General features: G+C 29.9%; 2 protein-coding genes across 2 annotated transcripts in view; one reads left to right on the top strand and one right to left on the bottom strand.

Moving 5' to 3' along the window:
* Positions 1-281, bottom strand: part of LOC119666845 (probable serine/threonine-protein kinase DDB_G0282963) — a 10,543-nt gene extending 10,262 nt beyond the window's left edge. Inside the window, exon 1 of the mRNA XM_038076124.1 lies at positions 276-281. Coding sequence (XP_037932052.1) covers positions 276-281 — 6 coding nt within the window. The remainder of the gene's footprint in view (positions 1-275) is intronic.
* A 6,199-nt stretch (positions 282-6,480) lies between these two features.
* LOC119666846 (homeobox protein 13) lies at positions 6,481-21,653 on the top strand. Its single transcript, XM_038076126.1, has 12 exons — positions 6,481-8,881; positions 12,506-12,760; positions 12,834-13,015; positions 13,188-13,691; positions 13,820-14,306; positions 14,415-14,939; positions 15,967-16,902; positions 17,544-17,674; positions 19,193-19,198; positions 19,352-20,119; positions 20,183-20,323; positions 21,461-21,653. Exons 1-12 carry the CDS (start codon positions 6,502-6,504, stop codon positions 21,530-21,532), a joined length of 6,387 nt encoding a protein of 2,128 aa, XP_037932054.1. The 5' UTR covers positions 6,481-6,501; the 3' UTR covers positions 21,533-21,653.
* The last annotated feature ends 983 nt before the right edge of the window (positions 21,654-22,636 follow it).

Below are 22,636 nucleotides of genomic sequence, written 5' to 3' on the forward strand. Positions count from 1 at the left end.
ATAGATCTTATATAGAAAAAATCTTATTTATTGTACTGAATCATATTATTGTCTTAGAACTGATTTGAGCCAAAGCGCTTAACACTTCGAACATAACATTCGGATGGATAAATGTTTATGTAAAATGGCGAATACAAAGTCTTTTAATATTTTCAAGACACCAGATATTTAACGCAACTATAATTGATGATCGATCAATACTATTTTTTGCACTTTTTTTTAATTTCCTGAAGCAGACATAAAACTTGAGTATCTAGCACTATCAGTATTTTTACGGTCATATTTAAAGACTGCAAGCCAACCATAAGTAGCTAGTTTCAATAGAGTGGAATCACTTAACTATTATTTAAAATATTACTTTATTTGGAAGCAATAGTTTATCTACACATAAAATTCAGATACATTTAATATTTCGAAAACTACAAAAATAACATTTCAAGTACCATTGTAACTAATTAACAGAAAGGCAAAATGTTAGTAGTGATGTCTTCTATATCTCTATATCTATATCTCTATCTATATAGATATAATTATATCTATATGAACTTGTATTTATCTTCTGTGCACATGAAATTTATTGTTCAGTATATGTTAATTGATGTTTCTATCTACAAAAAAAACCTGTATAAAATGCGTTTTTTAAGTTGAAAGCAATTATACCATCACTCTGTTTGAGTTTATATATATTGCTTTTACTTACCCCTTTTTTTCTGTGGCAACTCTAGCATAGTTTAATAACCACATATTGATAAAGTTTCTATATTTTCCTGCAAACATTATTGATTGTAACTGCGGAGTAGAAATGCATTTATTCATGTGACTCTGTGTTAAAGTTTAGAAGAATAATGTAATAAAATATTGAAATAATCAGTAAGAAAATTGAAATTTAGTTTTACTTCATCAATATTTCGTTCTCAATAATATTTTTGTTAAAATTACTTATATTGATTTTAGGGAAATTCCATTTGAACTTTTGAATTTAACTCAATGGCATAAAAAAATTTATTAAAAAATGCAATAAATGAAAAGGTTATTTTTTGTTAAACTATCGCCCATTCGAAAGTTCCTTTGGTGATGCTCAATTCAATGAACTCTTCCACAATTTGCTTTAGTATGCAACCTTTTCAAAAAATTTAATATCAATTTTTTCCAAAATAGTCAAAACCGTTCACATCAAAAGCGTTTTTCATCAGATTATGACAGTAGAGCAATATTTGCTCTATACTTTGCTTATACTTTAAAAGGTCTTTTAAATGAAAAGAGCGTTGATAGACATTAAATTGATGAAGGTAAAATTTCTGATTAAATAAGTACTTATAATCTTCAGTTTAGTATTTAATATATTAATTTCTTATTTTATTTTGTTTAAATCAAATTTTCTAATTTTTTTTTTTTTTTTTATTATTTTTTATTATTCCGTTGATATTACATCTATCTTAGATATCTAGTAATACTTTTAACAAATGTAAATTTGGAAAAAGTTCTCATTTAATACATTTTTTTGTTGTACATATATACTCGTATAGATATTTTTTTAATTAAATATAAAAGTTCAGTGACTTTTATATCGAAAATATATATTATAACTTATTCATAGCCAATATTATTCATTTTTCTTTTATGGGATTTATTATGTATAATAGTATTGGCTTAGCAACTGCAAAGAATTGATCCAAATATTAATCAATTTTATCATATGGAAGGGAAGAGAGTTTTGTGTACAAAACTGACGTCACGCATATGCATTGAAATAAAAAGTTAATAAACCTTTTTACCCTAAAGAACTGAAAAGCATTTTATTTTTGACTTAACAATTATTATTCAGTTTTATTCATTATACATATTGAGATACTAATTCATTCAATCATTATTCCATAAATAACAAAAAATTGAACCATGAAATCTATTATGATCCGAAATGCATGTATTTTTGGTGATTATATTGACAGTCATTTATCATAAAGAGTGACAGTGCTTTGACAACTGTCAATTAAAAAATCAAGTATTTTTATCATTTAATAGGAAAATATATTTAATTGATAAATATTAAAAATGTACTATACTACAATTCTTTTTATTAGGAGCACAGTGTTTTTTTTTATATTAAAAAAATTATATATTGTTCTGTATTTTATATATAAATTATTTTTATATGTGCTACCAATAGTATCAACTATCATTTTAATAAATCTAAAATTCTAGAAATATATCCAAGTATTAACAGCTCACTATTTTGCATTTATTTGCTCTTTACTACTATAATTTACTATAATCTCTACTATAATTAATTATAGTGAAACTGTAGCGGTGGCGTATGAGTAAGCTAATAATATATTATGAGCAAAACGTAATGTAGTGCTTTAATAGCCGCATAATGGATGGAAACGATAGTTTAAATATACCTTATTTGAGCTTCTATTGTGAGAACAATAGGTGATATATATTATATTTTATGTTTTAAGAACTAAGAATAAATCTGTTGTAGTAATTTGTTTGAACTTATAATAGTACTATATAAGCTTATAATATATAGTTAATACTATTACAAGCTTTTTTTTATTAATATTATAAATAATATAATTTTATTGTTATTTTATTTTTCTACCTAATCACCTTTTAGCTTGATACATTTAGTCCAGTATTTTTCTAATTTTCTTATTCCCTCCAAATAATAGATTTTCTCAAAGGTCTCAAAATACGCGTTTGTCTCGGTAATGACTTCTTCATTCGACTCAAAGCTCTTACCGCTCAGCCATTTCTTTAGGTTTGGAAACAGAAAATAGACACAGGGAGCTAAATCTGGAGAGTATGCTGTATGAAGTAGCAGTTTGTATCCCAATTCGTGGATTTTCGCCACGAATGCTTAATCAGCATACGAAATTCACATTTTTCCATTTTCGTAAAAATTCTCGAGGTTGTCGGCTTTGAATAGGTATCAAACACCAACTGAACAACGTAGCTTGCTCAAAATTAGAAAGTTGCCCACTGGTAGATTACAGCTGGCGGCAGCACTGTTGCATTTGGAGTAACTGAGCGGGAAAATCAAAAAGTCCTTGACTTATTAAAACGCCCTCGTATAAAAAACAATAAAGAACTGATAAGTAGAAAAATTTTAAATCCTATGGAAAAACTGTGTCTAGAATGATCTTGAGAAGATGAATATAAGAAACTGGAAAGAGAGAATAAGGAACAGAGAAGAATGGAAGGTTGTTGTATGGCAGACCTAGGTACTACACGGACTGGTACGCCAAGGATTATAGCTATTGTTATAAGAAACACTACTACACCTCAACCAATAAGATCTGTATAAATATTGTATCTAAGAATTAAATTCATTTTTCACTCATTAACTAAAACAGATTTTTGAACCAGTCATTATCTGAATTATATTAGAGTCCTTTGTATGACTATCTCCCACACTAAAATTCTATTTAATACCAAGAAGCTACATAGAAATATTATTATCTTATTATTATCTTGGAAAAAAAGCATAAAATAAACATTATTTTAATATAAATTTTGAACTACCTATATTTCAGTTTAAAATATTATAAACAAAAGCTAAATTAATGTATTTCCTCATTCGTGGCATATATTAAGTATATAGTAATGTTATTTTATTTCATGCGTATAAATCATAAAAGTTAAATGCTTGCACAATAACTTTGGTGAGGAGCTGATTTTTCAGGTGTCAAACTGCTGAAATATATATATAAGAAGTGACGTGCAATATTTTACTTTCAAAATGATAGCACGTTAACTCTAAGTCACAAACCAAAGTACCGAGGATATACAATATTAACATATTCGTTATTTGAATAATTTTTATGCTTGTCTATCACTGAGGGGAACAATGAACATTTTTCATAAATGAAACATCAACTTCACACCATTCCGCTTCCGAAATGCAGAGGGCATAATGGAGGAATATAAAAAGCAATTTCGGTACAGTTTACACACGTTAGCTTAACAACTTTGGTAATCAATAACTTTAGTAAGCAAACAAAGATACAAAAGCCAACTGAATTAGAAGGGCAATTGCCTTTATGTTAAGGCGAATAACCCGGTAGGTGAGACATGCAGAACAACGAAAATTAAGAAACATATGAAATATGTGCTGGATATTATGAAGAATTTACTTACAATCAGTGCGTAAGACAAACACTTCTTCTAAAAGAAATACATATTTTCCTATTAAACTTCAGGCCAAAGTGTTGTATGTAAATAAATTTACTTACACCACATACATATAAATACACGCAAGCAATTTTATGAAGCATGTACATGTGATAACAAAGGAACTTCAATCGCTTTTGTTATCATTAAATGGTGTTATCGATAACAGTTCTTTAAGTTTCAGCCTTCTTCTTTAAACTGATATTGAGATTTAATAAAATTAAAGCCTTTGAACTTTGAAAATAATTAATTTTTATATATTATGTATAAAGGCGCTTTTTAATTTTAACAATATTCTGACAGTTTACAAATTTCAGGGGTATATCTTTTAATTAAAATTGTTATAAAAAAAAATACCTTTTATATTGTTTATCTTTAGCAAAGTTTTGTGGACTTTTATCCTCTTGATAGATTATTATTATTGTTAGGGGGTGTGGCGCAATAAGCCCTATTGCGTCAATTAAGAGTAGTATAGAACCTACTTTATAGAGTTTTATTGCCTCTCCCATAAAAATATACATTTCCAGGAGCCTATTCCGTATGTGCATTACCACAGGGCATTCTAACAGCACATGTGTGACCGATTCGTCATTCTATTCACAGAATCTACAGTTTGCTTCCTTATGTATACCCAGTGTCGTAAGGTGATATTTTAGTTTACAGTGCACTGTTTGGATTCCTGTGATGATTCTAAGTTTTTCTTTTAATAGATTCATACAATCCTGGTATCTCTTATTGTTATATGTTAGGTACCAATAAGTGATTCGGATTTTTTTAATTCTGGTATATTATCCCAGCTACTTATTCAATACTATACATAGTAAGAATTACTTTGTTAAGTATATTGCTGATTTCTTTTCTTTAAAAATAAGGCTTTTAATATCACTGTCAAATTTCTCGAAAAAGTATTTTCTATAGTCGAAATCATTGCCAAGGCTTGGCATCAACACAATAAGTAGGGGTTGACAAATTTTCGAAAATTGTAGTGAAAGTCCTTACTAAGACTTGACAGATGCTAGAAAATTCCTTGAAAACTTAAGAACCGTCCTTAATGAGATTTTTTGTTAACAACAAAATAAAATCTAAAAGTTATAGTGGGAATAAATAAAAAATAGTAATTTCGTTTTGGAACAATTATTTCTCTGGAATTCACACAAATGTCAAAAACTTAAAGTTGTTGTTATTGATGCGGTATACTCTAGATTACTTCTAGGTAACAATTCTAGAACGGACTGTTTAAGTAGAATAGACCTGATATTGCTATCAGATGATCTGCAGAACATCAGCACTATCAACCTGTACTACCATTTCAACAATATGGCTCTGCTTAAGTTGAGAAAATGTGTTTAAATTAACCGTTTTATAATTCATTGTAGTTAGAGTACTAAAAAAAATCCGAACTATTCAGGTATTTGAAAGTTTGTCAATGTTATGCAGCTAGTTAAGTAATCTTGTAGTCGAATATCAAATATCTATGTAGTCCTGAAATTTAGTCAGTTATGGAACTATTTGTTGCAAATCAGAGTGTCGAAGTGTATGAACATGTTGAATTATTATTTATAATTTTTTCTAATAAAATGATATTCAAACTAATAGAATAATTCAAAATATCCTCATATGAACATATGAACTGATTTGGAATATAGAAACTAAATTTCTATCTAAGTTTTTTAGCTTTTAAAGTAGAGTTATACTTATGGCCAATTAAGTTAACAAATTTTGTGTGTGACATTTTTACAATCTTATTTTACATAATTAAATTTATTTAAATTTAAATTTATTTGTCTGTATTAACATTAAATAAATAGCCTGATCATTTAATTGACTAACCACGCTCCTATTAAAAAGAAATTGCTGACACAGTGGGTAGCAATTCAATTTAATAGCTCTTAATTTTATAATTTCAAAATATTTTTATTTTATTTGTTAAAATAATAAAAAATATTTTATTGTTAAATGCAATCGTTTTTATTTTATAGATGAGAACATGCAATTTTATCGTATACTCAAATTGTGGTAACTACCAAATATATGGGTGACAACCATGTGTGCTTGTGATATTCACTTAAATATTTATGTCAAACACATGCTGTGATATTCAGAAGAATTGCTGCCAAGGCAATTAAAATAATTTAACATGTGGTGACACAGAGTTGTACGAAAAACGATAAAAATATGAAAGCCACAAAAGCAATACAAGTGAAAAAATTCTCTAACAAATATATAAATATATACATATACTATATTTATACAAACTTGTGCATCGTAGTGAAATTTTATTCACATTTTTCTTATTTTGACAATTTCAGTTAATTGGCATCAATAATGGTAAGCACAACATTGACAACAATAGCTGCTGGACAACCAACAACGAGTAGCTCAAACCAAAATCATCATCATCAGTCATCGGCAACGTCAACCGCAAACAATACTAATTATCAGAGATCTACAGCGTTACACCAACAACAGCAACAACAACAACAGCAGCAGCAACAGCAGTACTACAATTCCTCACAACAGCATCATTCATCAACGCTACCAACAGCTTCGGTAGTGCGTAATAGTTACTATTACAACTCGTTAGCATCGAATGGTGTTCCCAACAGTATTGTAAATAGTAGTAGCAGCAACAATTTAAACAGTTACAACCACAATAGCGAAACTACAATTAAATCAGCAAACGTCACACCAGCCGAGAGTAACCACAATACACAGCTTCACTACCAGCGACCTTCAACGCTTTGCAACGGCAAGGGCAGCAACATCACCACAACAGTAACTGCTGGAACAACAGTATCAACACCCACTGCAGCAGCTGAAACCGCAAAATCCGATCAAACCACAAAATCGAAATACAATGAAGCAAATAAGTCAGCTGTAAATTTATCACAAACTCTACTCTCAGCCTCGCCTCCGCTTAACGATCAAATATCATTGCTCTTTCCTAAGTGTCGTCCTAAGCATACGGCAACAAATAGCAATAATAACTTAAACATCAGTCACAATACTAATGGGAGCGACACAGCAGATACTAATTTAAGTTATCATTTAACTGAAATAAATCTTAACGGTGCAAAAACGACTAACTCATTAAGTGAGTCGAATTGTAGAAGCCCTCCAATAGTCAAAACACCAGCACCAGCAACAACAACAAACACAACAACAATATACGAAAGTAAAGCATCACCTGAAGCGGCAACAACAAAGACATTTGCTCCCAATTATTATAAGAGCGTAAATATAATAACGCAGTCACCGCCGCCGCCATCAACATCTTCAGTATCATCCGAATCGTTGTCTTCAGTAACACCAAGAATATCAACTAATCCCTTTTTGTGTAACAATTTGACAAACGGTGATACATTGAGTACATCAACAGCTGCTACGCACAAATTTGAAGAGCCTGGTAACAATATTGTGAGCAACGAGAACGATAACGACGACGAAGAAGAATTGCCTGTACCGACATATACGAGCTTCTATTATCATACAAGTAATTTAGCTAACGAACTACGAGGGCAACGTGAAGATAGACGCACTTACGAAATGCCACGTAAACGTACAAACTACAACAATCATCATCATGCTCATCATACAAACTCACAGCAACAGCAGCAACAACAACAACAGCAACAGCAATCACCACAACAATATACGCATTTGTCACAAACACAAATGATTGGGACTGTCAATCACCAACAACACCAACAACTCAACGGCAGTTCAAATCAAAATCCTTTTATTAAAGATAATTATTGGGAGACACGGCACAATATAACAGCTAGCAATGTACTCAATTCACCGACCGACTATAGTGGCAACGAAATTGAAATACCGGCAACAGCACAACCGTCAACAACAAGACGTGCATACCATCAACAAACATATAATGGCAATAATAATGGCAGCAATTATATGTCACGTCAACAACAACAGCACCAACACCAACTCCAACAACAACAACATCATATACGCGTTGGTCGTAGTCCTGTGAATCACAGCCAATATCATCAACAACAGCAACAACAACAACAGCAACAAACTGAAACAAGTAAACGTTCAAATGACCATCATTTGCTGAGCCAACAACAAACGCAAACACAAACAGTGCCAGGTGGCATCGAAGGAGTAACACAGCTCGTTAATCAGTATTTGTATGGCAGCAAAAGCAAGGACCAGCAGCACCAACAACAGCTTCAACAAAAACATCAACAGCAGCAAATGCAGCAGCAACAACAGCCAGTGGATGTACAACAGCAACAACATGTCGGTGTCAATATATGGGAGAAACGCGAAAAATTAGAGCGTGAAAGTCGGGAACGTGATAGAGAACAGCGTGAACAACGCAAAGTATACGTGGATAAAGAAAGGGAATGGGAAAGGGAAAGAGAAAGGGAAAGAGATAGAGACAGAGACCGAGATAGGGAACGTGAAAAAGATTGGGATAGAGACCAGGAAAGGGATAGAGATAGAGAGAGAGAGCATATACGAAATGAGCCTGATAATGTGCATGATATACGTAATGTAACACAACAGCATCAACACTATCAACAAAAACAGCAACAACAACACCATCAACAACAGCAACAACAGCTGCAGCAGCAACACCATCAACAAAAGCAGCGCAGTAATGTTGAAGGCCGTTTATCGTTGATTGCCAACAATGAAGTTGCCGTCTTCGATGAAATCACAGAAAGTTGGAAAAGTAAGTACTATCCCCTAAGCTTATGCACCCTCACTGCCCTAGCACACCTTTCTCCGGTAGTAAAAGAAAATTGATTCGGGGATATTATTTGTTTACTTGAGGTTATTATTGGCGTCAATGGAAGTTTTTCCTACGTGTGTTTTGACAGTTTCTTTCATTTTCCGTTGGCAATGTATTTTATCATTTATTTGCATTTATTTTGTTGCTGTTGCTGTTATGTCGTGTTGTTGACGCACTTGTCTCGATAAATCTACAACGATTAAATATAATTGGAAAAAGATTTTTTTCTATTTTTTCGAAAATTAACTATATTTTTATCATTTCTGTAGTAATCACAATTTCAATTACTCAAATAAATATTTTTTCTTCAAATGAAAATAAATTAAACAAAAAAAAATCAGATGTTAATTTCAGATATTAAATTGCAACATTGAAGTTGACAGGACAACAATGAAAAGTTATGACTTTAAAGAACTAATTTCAAATTATTAGCCATCAATAATTATCTTTTTCATTTAGCAAAACTTTTTCTGCCTTTTATCCTTTTTTATCAATTACATTCACAAACAATAATTTCTGTATGACAATTCATATTGAACTTGTGAATTGAATTTTTAAAAGATTTTATTTGAATCCATAAACTATTTTGCCAATATTCCTTTTATTCCACAATACAATGTAAAAGTTTCACAAAACGTTAAAATTGATTTACTTACGCTTTCAATCATTCTCACACAAGGGCTATTCAAAAAGTTTAATTTTTCAATCAAAAGTTCTGTGTTAAATATTATTGTACCCTACATTTTAAAATAGTAATCTTAGTTATTCAGAATAACAGTACGACTATAATAAAAGAATTATTTTATCGATAATCCTAACAAGAGGTTAAGCTTTCTACATAGATTTGCTAACTTTTCATGCTACATACTATTGATCCCAATATGTACATTCAATTATTGGACAGTTTTGTTTTGAATTGTCTTTCATGGAGCTATATACGGCCGGCTACGTCGCCATTTCATAGGTGCGAAGTTGGAAAAATCCTATATAAAATCTTATGTATATCGACATAACTATATTTACGTTCAGTTATGTTGCCATTTCATAGATTCAAAGTTGAAAAGATCCTATATCTCGTTATCGAGAAGTTCGATGGAAACGGTACAACGCATAAACTTACTGAGAAAGAATTTTTTACTTCTTTTATAGGATTAAAATCTTTGTGCTGAATATGCGCTTGTCACACTACATAACTAATTAGAAAAATTGAATATAAATAATTAATTAATTCATGAGCAAATTCCTACAGGTTGCCAAGAATAAACGGAAGACATTTAGTTTCCAGATCTTCCTTATCAAGTCCAGATCTTTGGAACTTATTAAATGGGACTGTAATACTGTAAAGCTTACGGCAGTTCTCTCTGGTCACTAGTGTATAGGAACCTAAATAAAAAACCTAAATGCACATACATTTTAATACTAATTGTAGAAGTTATGGAAATTTGTAGAGTAAAGAAAGAATGAAACATTTTTTCTAGAATGCCTGGCTCTAGCGTTCAAAAGAAATTGCATTTCTAAGAGAAGAGACAACTTATCAAACTATTCATCAATAGAGACGAAAGAACTATTAAATTACCCAAATTTAACGAAATGAATTTATCTATGGTTTAATTATCTTAAGGATTTTTGAGAAAAATGTGAAAAGAAAACGGCGAAATATCACTAATTGAGATCAGTTCAAAACTATCTAATAACCACAGCAACAACAAAAATGCTGGCCGGTTTCCTAGTCTCAATAGATATACAGTCAAATGAATAAAGCTCTTATTAAATACTTATTTGGCATATTTCGATAATACGATTAAAGAATCCCAATATCTACAGATTTTATGACAAGCAAACCGAAACACACAATAGTATTAATTAGTATTATAAGGTTTATTGATAACTTTAATATAAAAATATTAAATGATATTATTAGGTTTATTAATAATATTAATTTCCCCTGCTCAGCTTGTAATAAATAAATAAACTTTGGTCTATTAATAGTAACATACTCAACAACTACTTCAGATTACAGGCTTTATTAATTGATTTCTAATGTATATCCATACATTTATTTCTTATAAGATCCATAAACGTACCTAGATAGGAGTAGGGGACGCTAGACCCAACTTCAACAGTATCTTAATATCTTATAGTACTCTTAACAAAATATTAAATACTTTTTATTTTATTTGGTAATTATTATTGTGCAAATGGTACAATGGCAGTTTGAGTGTGCGCGGTACCTGATAAGTGGAACTAAAGAACTCACGCCAAAATAAATGTCAATATATCAACATCCCTACTAATTTTGCCTTATATTCAGTAAATATTTTATATAAATCACTGACAATATATAATTTTATTATAAATAAGTACATTGATTGATAAGTACGTTTTGACGAAAGATACTAAATTCTTAATATAAACTATTGTTTTCAATGGAGAGGTATTTCTTACAGTATAAAATTACAACAACAATTTTTTTTACTATTTTTATTAATTAATTGAATTTTTGGCTGATCATCATCAGTGGTCTTGGAATTATTTCTTATAATTTATTATTCGTAAATAATTTTTTGAGATTATAAGTACCAAGGATTGAACGCATATCCTGCCAAATTTGAAGAGTCAAAGTCAGTATTCATTGGCCAACTGAGCCAAAGCCCTACCTTGCATATTCGAACTTGGAGTTTTGTTAATTTGCTGTGAAAGTTAATTAATAAATTTACTTGTTGTATTATATTAGAACGAAATCATAAATCATGTAAATTATTCTACAGTTGGTTTATGATTTTATTCTAATACGACAGAGCAAGTGAATTTGTTAATAAACTTCAACATCAATCAATTAATATTATTGTAGTCTAATTTTATACATATATATTTTTACTAATCATATCTGTATCTGAATTTTGTTTTATATCTATATATGTATCTGCATCTGTATGGACTGCCTTTAGCATAAAAGGACATACGCATAAACAACTAAATTAGTATTTATCAATTAAATTATTAATATTACTTGGTGAAATGTAATCTTAACGATTTTCAAATCCATACTCATTATTAGACAAAGTTGTGATAATATCACAATTTATACTTAATGTACTATCCCCTATGCACAAAGGATCTTATTTTGTACGTTAATTATGGAAACCTACAAACACCTCACAATAATTGGTAATGGCAGCGTTTATCTTTACTTTTGTCAACAATAAACTTATGTTGCCATGGAAAAGCTTAATTGAATTGCAAATCCTGCGTAATGAAGTGCAACGGAGACACATTACCAATATAGCCGCAACACTAAACTGCAACATGTTGCTAATGACAGAATAGATTATAAGGAAACCAAGGGAATAGAATTGATTGAAATTAATTGAAATTCATAGTCTGTAAATACGAATTATTGGAAATCAAAATTATACCAGACATACTGAATTTTACTGTTGTGCATTTAAATTTGAGTGCTTCTCCTTACTTTTGCTTGATATGAACACAAGTGCTTATTTATCTAAAAGTTCATATTTTGAATTGAAAAAAAGTAAACAATGACTCATTCTTCGCACCTTTTAGATTTGAGAGTAACAACCGACCCGAGTGCCACTAGAAATACTCCAGCTACAACAGCAACTGTAACAGTTACAGCAACTGCTGCCGCCACAACACCCACAGCACAGCAAGCATCCTTGACACTGGCTGATATTAAAGATGCAAAACCTGAAGTCAACAGTTATGAGAATGAAACTGCAGTATTGTACAAGGATCATAAAAGATACTTAGACCGCAACTATGCAACAATAACTGCAGAGACGCGTCATGGTATTATAGGTAAGTTATTTCGTTGCCTTTAAGAAAATTGAAAATAAAAAATACCAAGCAAATAATATTATTCAATTGATAGAGTATGAAGGTTCACCACGTCGCATTGGACAAGTTTCAGCTGGCAATGCCAACGAAGATGAGCACATACAAGCAAACAAAGATACAACAGCACAAAAGTCAAAGGCTGCATCGTATTATGTGTCTACGTCTGTTAACTCAAACTCACCGCAACAGTATCCGGCTAGACCAGGTTTTCCGCAAGTAAGTTAGAAGATAGTTAATATATATGCGAATTATTTAATTCTGGAAATTATAATATTGCTTTAAAACAGAATTTTTTTTATTTTTATTTATAAAAAATACTTAATTTAAATAAAAATTGCTTAAAAAAATTCTTTTACTCATTTAAATGTAAAATTTAAACTTTGTGTAGCGCATAATTTCGCCACCGCGTGAAACGTCTCCGCCAATAATGATGCTTCAATATAACAGTAACAATGTGAACAACATCAACAACGGGAAACAGTTACTACAACAACACCAGCAGCCACAACTGCAAAATAATTCCCAATCGCTGCCACAACAACAATCTCCAACTGATAACAATGCCGAGGATACCAGTAATGACGTTTCTGAAATTGGCACAATTTCCGATCTGACCACACCGGATGGTGTATCTGCTGCTATAATTGCAGCAACATCGACAAATGTTGAGTTAACAGCAACGGCGCCAGTAACAGCAATAGCAGCACCAACAGCGGCAGCAGCAACAACAACAATAGCAACAAGCACCAGTATATTAAGCATACCTACAAAGTCATCAACCTTTGATTACCTTTATGAGTTCTCCGAGACACGAAAGGTGCTTGAAGAATTTTTCAAGTGTCCATCGAACGATGAAAAACCAATTGAAAATGGCAGCGATATTGACAGCATTGTAAGTGTCAACGTTAAAATATGAAAACACTAAAAGCAACGCAGTATCTGGGTTGAACACGTACATGACATTGTTCCCTTTTCGTATTTCATATATTTTTGTGTATTTCTTTTTTTTTTTTTGTATAGGATATTCAGTATGAGTTTCACAGCAACTTGGATTGTGATGATGAGGACGAACATGAAGAGGAGGAAGACGAAGTTGACGATATTGAAAATGAGGATTTGCGACAAAATTTACAACGGCAAGAACAACAAAAACGACAGGACTTGCAAATACAAAATAATCACAATCAGCATCAGCAGCAATATCAACAACAACAACAACACCTACAGCAACAGCAATCGGAACATATATCAACACAATCTGAATACTCGCAATATTCACAACAGAATCACAACAATTCATGTGCTATGAACAATCATCGCCGTCATTTCACTGGTAGTCCGCTGATGCGTGATTTTGATTTCTTTTTGGATTCGGCCAGCCGCAGCAGTGGTGAACAGATTGACCAACAAGATGGCATCAATCACAATCAATTGGATAACAGACACAATAACTATCGTTATTCTCCTGAAACAACTGATTACGATTCCAACTGTGGTGACTTGGATAGTAAGTAAACTATTTACATACGAACATATTTTAAAGAATATAAACTACAATTACAAAACTCTAGATTTACCTATATCATAACTAATTAAATTCATTATATTTTTTAAGGTCTTTCGGGTGAAATGAATGGAGTTTCCACTTCCTGCTCTAATTATGCTAAATATTACGCTTCTAGTATGCCCGTTCTAGAAGATGGTCTTTCATCTGGTCACACTTCCGATACTGAGAATAATAATAATATTAATAATTTGCAACAACCGCAACAGAATTCAGCCATACATCATACACCAATCGGTGGCGGCATTTCCATGTTAATGGATATGAAACGAATATCCACAAATAACAGCATTAATAGCATGAACAATATGATGTCAACTACTACTGACAGTAGCGAAAAACGTAGCGCATTATCTCCAAGCATAATACATGATAATTTTATACATAAAAATGATAGCCCAGTTAATGGTATAAATGAAGATTCTGGTCGGGAATCTGTTCGATCCAGACGTGATAATCGAGATTTGCGCGAACCACATGATCGTGAAATACTTGGACAAAGTCCAACTAAAAATAATAATAGCAACAAAGTTTTTAAGAACATTGATCCCGAGCTGGATTCACTATATTCCATAAGTAAGTACAATATATTGAAAATTAATGTCATCGTTAAATATTGTTTCCCTTAACTTTGAGGAGATCTTCGAATGCTATAAAAATACTCTATCAAATCAGTATATAGCTCTTAACTAATGCTATTGTTTAATATTGTTTACTAGTTAATATATTGTTTATGAATAATTCTCTAACTAACAATTACACTACAGCGGGGAGGGAGGATACGGTCCTCTCACCAATACAATTAACTAATTAAAAATCACATTGATCTCCAAATTTCTATTGCTTTATTGCTCACAATATATCTCTAGGTCACACTGCAAATTCCCCAAATATCACTTTTATTTGTTTATACATATTATTTATCTAATGCTTTTATTTCCCTTCAAGATTTTGTCAGTTGTTACATAAAGCATAGAGTCCGCACATATATTTTATATACTATATGTAATTTATATTGTTAGTTATGTGGTTGTTAGCATAGCTTTTGTTTCATTTCAAGATTCTTTATTTATTCAATCTAAGAGAGGAAACCAAAACGTGTTCTGATGTAGGTATAAAATAAAAATAGTTATTAGCTGACGGTTATATTTCGGTATAAGAATTTCTAACCCCTTTAAAAATTGTTATTGTATAACATTTTCAAGAAGATTTTGTCAGTTGTTACATAAAGCATATAGTCCGTACATATATTTTATATACTATATATAATTTATATTGTTAGCATATATGGTTGTTAGCATAGCTTTTATTTCATTTCAAGATTCTTTATTTATTCAATCTAAGAGAGGAAAACCAAAACGTATTCTCTCGTAGGTATAAAATAAAAATAGTTATTAGCTGACGGTTTTATTTCGGTGTAAGAATTTCTAAACCCTTTAAAAATTGTTATTGTATAACATTTCCAAGAAGATTTTGAACGTTTTTTCTTTCTTGTAAATTTCAATAGTAGTGAGACACAAAGGACGTCTTTATAAATTTATTTGATGTTAATAGTTTAACATTCTTATATATCACTTTTCATTTTTATTATAATATTACTTAGGTGTATTTCATCGTCCTGATATGGTACAAATGACGCCACCACCACCAGCGCCTGCACCTCATCGCAAGCCTAATATTATTAATGGAGAACAGGACATCCTACAACCAACACCATACAAAGAATTATGTTCTGGAACAAATGCGACATCTCCAACAGCTAAACCTGTTACATCTGTGGCAACAGTCATTAGCTCAAACATAAATCGCTGTAAAGCTACACAAAGCACTGCAGCAACTACTCAACAAACTATTTCGACAAGTCGTAGCATACACGCTCAACCGCCTCCAATACCAGAGCGTAACTTGCAGCGTTCACCTTCACCTGTGATGAATTCTCCAGTCTGGCTGGCACGTCATTTAGACAATAGTGCCAATAAAAGTTTATTAGAATCATCTTCAGAGAATCATTCCAAAAATTTAAGCGCTGATGAAGATGATGTAGATACCGACTTAGAAACAGATCGTCTGTTAGGACATCAACGACTTGACGATCAGGGCTACTACGATGAAAATAAGTCTTGGGAGCGTAAACCACGCTCATTATTATCAAAAATCTCACCAAAACAACAAATACCAAGCACAAAAACACGTAATGGCTATAATGCATTACTCTCATCCACACCGGAAATCCCACCGCCCATTCCACCGAAAAACTCATCAAATAAATTACTTGATATTGGCGGCTCTATGTCATCATCTGAACATATCGATAAATCGCCTATGAAGTCAATTGATGTACAAGACTGTGTTGTAACTATGGGCAGTCCAGTTGGTTCGGATGGTTCTGCTTGTATGAGTGGTAGCTCTAAGAAGGACGTCGATCTCGTTGGTAATACGAATGGTAGTCAAAATTGTAATACCAGCGTAACTAGCAACAATGTGAGTTCTAATAATACGAGCGGCGAGAAGAAAGTCAAAAAGAGTAAGAACAAAGAAGGTAAATGTGTTGGGTTTATCTTCGACTAAGTAGTGTCGTTTAACCAATTTTAGTCACAGTTCTTGTTGTTAATATTAGAATAGCATTTCTGTAAATGGGGAATAAACAAAAATAAAAAAAAATAAACAATTGTTAATAAAAAAAATTTCTTTTGCATATTAAAATTAATTTTGTATTTTATTTTAAAATTTTTTATTTGTAGCAAAATTAATATATTTTAAATATAAAAGAATTTGTATATAAATTGTATTGTACATTTTGAATTTTATATTTTATATAATGTCTCCATTTACAATTGTTATTTATAATTTCTACAACATTTACGATTTCTACTGTATTTAAACTTAATTGCTAATATAATTTATATTTTTGCATGCTTTCCGTTTCGTTTAAATTTTAACGAAATGATTTTGTGTACTGCTTTCAAATCGTCGTCTTCGAATTCGTTTCATTTGTAAGATAATATTTCTTTATGTTAAATATGTAACTATAAATGTATAATTTTACTGTATTATATTATAAATAATAATAATTTGTAGCTTATTTATATATAATATATGTAACAAAAATGTACAAGTAGAAAACCGCAAAAAATTCCCAAACAATTTACTAACAATTTTACTTATCAAACTCAACTTTAGGTGGCGCAGTGCTTATCGAAGGTGTGCTTTTCCGTGCGAAATATTTGGGCTCTACGCAATTGGTATGTGAAGGACAACCTACTAAATCCACACGCATGATGCAAGCCGAAGAAGCTGTCTCCAGAATTAAAGTAAGTCTCTTTTATTTATTTTAATTAAATATATTTTAATTAGTCTCCGCTATTTTAAATTTATAAAATTTAAATTATTTTTATAAGTAGTCAAAGAATTGGCAAAAAGAACCCGCAGTCATTTAAAATAAAAATTTTTTTCATCTCATTTTTTTAGATAATAAATAACAAAATATAAAATATTATTATTAATAAAAAATACTATTTAATTTAATTTAAACGACAATATGACAGTAGTGATTATTTTTACCTAATATGAACAGTAGTATGCACAAGAACAATGCAATAAATAATGCCTCTACAAAAGTATAGAATTGAAATTTAACAATTAAAATTATAATTAAATAATTAAATTATTCTACAGCGGATTCATAATTTTATTCTAATATAACACAGCAAGAGAATTTCTTAATGAATTTTTACAACAAATTAACAAAACTCCAAGTTCAAACATACAAGTTAAGTACAGCTTTGAGTTAATTAGCTAATAAACACTGACTCTGAGCTTCAAATTTGGCAGGACACGAATTTAATCATTGGTACTTGCAATTTTAAAAAAATTAATTACGAATAATTATAAGAAATTATCCCAAGACCACTGATGTTGAATATTTGGAAATACTTGAAACAGCTGTATGGTCAGCTAAAATTCAATTAATTAAAATAATATAAAAAGAATTTTTGTTGTTGTAGTTCACTACTTTTCAAAACCTCTCTAAAAAAAGATTGTCTTATTTAAGAATAGCAAAGAGAGTTGAAATATAATTATTTAAATAATCCAATAGTTATTCTTATTATTAAGTTAGTAGATTTTAAACTGTGGCCTTAAGAACTACTGTGCCATCTTTATGAAAAGTATTTCTCTAAGTTCGATTTCGTTGATAAATTCCAGTATTATATTATATTTTGTTACCTGATTTACTAAGTGTTATTTTTTATTTAGATGAGTACCTAAGTATTTCTTTCGTTTTTATATCAATGCCATATAAACTCCCAGCACCTACTTAGAGGTTTCTTCTCTACAAAACTCGCAATTCCAATGTAATTCCCAGTTTTGTTTTAAGTTTTAAGTCAGAACTCCTATAATAATTATTAAGTTTTTTATATAGTTGAATATAAGATAAGCTGACTTAAGCATACAAATATATCCCTGAAAATAAAAACCAATCAAAGTTGAGTAAAGAACTACAAAAGTGTCAGCTAACGGCACTAAAATATGCTATCTGTTATAAGAATTGTAATCTATCAAATAAAGCATTTATCAAATATTAAATAAATTAATTTGAACAACTAAGAGTTCACTGTACAAATAAGAGCATAAAAATTAAAATATTTATTTGCCACATATAAACTAATTATGTATATAATTTGCATCATATCGAATTATAACGTCCAAATTATAACATTTTTAAAAAAACTTCAACATATATTATTTACACTGTTTAAAATTTTGCTTTATTTATTTTTTTCTATGAACTTCACTTTACCAATGGAAATTTTCAACCTATGTTTCTTAAGGCATTGGTAAGTCAAATATAGTTATATATGCTAAATAAATTCATATACCGAATTTCCTTCACACAAACTCATAAGCTTTCTATAAATTTTAGTACGATTATTTCTGAACCGCATTTTTTAAGTTTTTACTTCATTAAATAACATTTTACTTTCTTATAGGCTCCCGATGGTGATGTCCAGCCTAGCACTGAAGTGGATCTATTCATATCAACAGAAAAAATAATGGTGCTAAACACAGATTTAAAAGAAATTATGATGGATCATGCGTTACGTACTATATCCTATATAGCAGATATTGGTGATTTGGTAGTTTTGATGGCACGACGACGCTTTGTACCACAAGACATAGATGATGCACCCAAACCGAATAGAACACCAAAAATGATATGTCATGTGTTTGAGAGTGATGAGGCACAATTTATAGCACAATCAATAGGACAAGCTTTTCAAGTAGCTTATATGGAGTTCCTTAAAGCTAATGGAATTGAGGATCATAGTTTTGTTAAAGAAATGGACTATCAAGAAGTACTCAATAGTCAAGAAATATTCGGTGATGAATTGGAAATATTTGCAAAAAAAGAATTACAAAAGGAAGTTGTGGTACCAAAAGCAAAAGGTGAAATACTTGGCGTTGTTATTGTGGAGAGTGGATGGGGTTCAATGCTGCCAACTGTGGTTATAGCGAATTTAATGTCATCAGGTGCAGCTGCACGTTGTGGTCAACTAAATATTGGCGATCAGTTGATTGCTATTAATGGACTTAGTCTGGTAGGCTTGCCGCTTTCAACTTGTCAAACGTATATTAAGAATACGAAAAATCAAACTGTCGTCAAATTTACAGTAGTGCCCTGTGCACCTGTAGTGGAAGTGAAAATTAAAAGACCAAACACAAAGTATCAACTTGGATTTAGTGTGCAGAATGGAGTGGTAAGCGTCCTATAAACTATAAGATATTGAACAAATTCAAATTTAAATTAATTATATTTTTAGATTTGTAGTTTATTACGAGGGGGAATTGCTGAACGTGGTGGTGTCCGTGTAGGTCACCGAATTATTGAAATCAATAATCAAAGTGTGGTCGCGGTACCACATGAAAAAATTGTTAATTTATTGGCGACATCTGTAGGAGAGGTGAGTTGAAATTTGAACAACTATTTATTTGCTTTAAAATAAAACGTATGAAATGGATTTGATATCATTTGGTATATTATTTTAAATTTTTTAAAATCTCTAAATAGAGAATTGGTTCATATTATTTATTATTTGATACAACCTTCTCTTAAACCATTAATTTTTCTTAACTTTTAAACTCTTTCATCTATTTATTTTATTTTTTATATTATTATTTTTATATTATATTTTTATATTATTTTATTATACTTGCTTATTATTATTGTACATTTCGACTTATGGAATCTACTGTTGGCAAAGTCTATAGGAAGTCTCCCGAATCAACACATACTATCGTTGACAAACTTCATAATATCTATTAGTTTTTGGACCGTATTCGTTTAAATAAAAAACCGTAGAAGATTGCTGGATACACCTAGAGCAATCGCAGGTTAAAAGCGGATAAAATAGATCGGTATTTCAATCTGCATTTCACAGAGTCTACAACAAAAACGTCTTTTAATAATACATAATTCTTTCTTTAATATTCAAACTCTTATTGAAATACTTCATGTATTGCACATAACAAGGTCTCGCAACCTGAAACGTACTGTGAACTATAAAAATATTCAGTGTTTTGCAAAGACACTAACTTTTTCTACTATTTGTTTCTCAACAAATAATGTCCATAGCTTTTTATATACTTTATACACTGCATAACACACACAGTAAAAGATATTTTAATTTATGCTTGAAAACTATTTCTTTCACTAACATAATTTATAAGCCTCTATTAGATTAATTTTAATCTAAGCCTGGCACTTGCAGTCTAACAAATTAAATACTAACTATAAACTAATTAAATAAAAATTCGAATATTTCCTAAGAGGACTGATGATAAGTACTTGGCAATACTCGAAACAATGTATGATCACCCAAATTTCAATAAATTAATCAAATTTGTGTTTTTGTTTCTTCATTACTGTTCGAGACTTTATAATTTTTAATTTTTATTTACAAATACTCTAATGTATAATTTTTACGAACCATCGTAATTCAGAAACTCTATATTATATTATATATATAATATAATATATATTATTTGAAGTAAAGTACTATATATAATATATATACATATATTATATATCTTTTTTCTAGATTCTTATGAAGACAATGCCAACCTCAATGTTCCGATTATTAACCGGCCAGGAAAATCCGATTTATATATAAATATTGAGTAAATGTAATTATAATTATTAATTGTAATGAACTCTTTATTATAGACATTACTATATAAACATTTAGTCTATGTAAGTGATTAGAAAAGAAAATGTAAAGGTAAACTGTTAACTAAATAAATTAATAAAATTATAAAATTGGAAGCAAACATTATATATTATGCAAAAAGATATAAAATAATAATGAAAATGAAAAGAAGAGTAGATTTCTTTATTGTTTGTACACAAAAAAGCATATAGGCAGCGTAAATATAAACCAAATATATATCTATTTATATGTGTAAACCTTTGAAATAAATTTAGTATTTTTTCAGTATAATCGTAAATCGCTAAGTTCGAATTATAACTATTATAAAATATTATAAATGTTTTTTAAAATCATAAGTAAATTAATGGCATATATAACACAGCGCTAAAATGATTGATTTAATTAACACTTTAAGGCAGCCAGCCATAAAAGCGAGATCTATTGATATATATATTTATTGTAAATTAACAAACCAACTTGATGACCTTTATGAAAATCGTCCTTAGCTTAGTTGCATTGAATATATAAAATCGCATATACGCATATATAATTATATATAAAAATTATAACATGAAAGTATAACTTTAAAATAAAATTCAAAATACAATAGATATTTATATAAAGTTCTTTTTTAATAACGCCTCTAAAATGTACCAACACCACCCGCATTAATTTTAATTAATATTAATTGCAAAAAAATTTATTTATTATTTTAAAAATATACTATATTTATGTATAAATATATATATTAAGAATTATAATTTATTTACGCTAGTGTATAATTGAAATTGCATATTAATATAGTTTTGATATAAAATTAAATATGTTAGCAGAATACTATATATATATATATATACATATAAACGTTTACATAAAAAGCATATATATATACATAATTTTAGTTTGAATGTTGTAATTTATAAATTAAAATAAAATCACACTATTTAAAACAAAAAATATCTATATATACCTATATATAAATATACATATAACTGTTATAGGGACTAGCTTAGAAATTAAAATATAATTCGCTTTATAATTTTAACACAAATTGAGAAGAACATTAAA

The sequence above is a fragment of the Teleopsis dalmanni genome, chromosome 1 (genome assembly GCF_002237135.1).
Source record: "Teleopsis dalmanni isolate 2A chromosome 1, ASM223713v2, whole genome shotgun sequence".
Classification (NCBI taxonomy): Eukaryota; Metazoa; Arthropoda; class Insecta; order Diptera; family Diopsidae; genus Teleopsis; species Teleopsis dalmanni.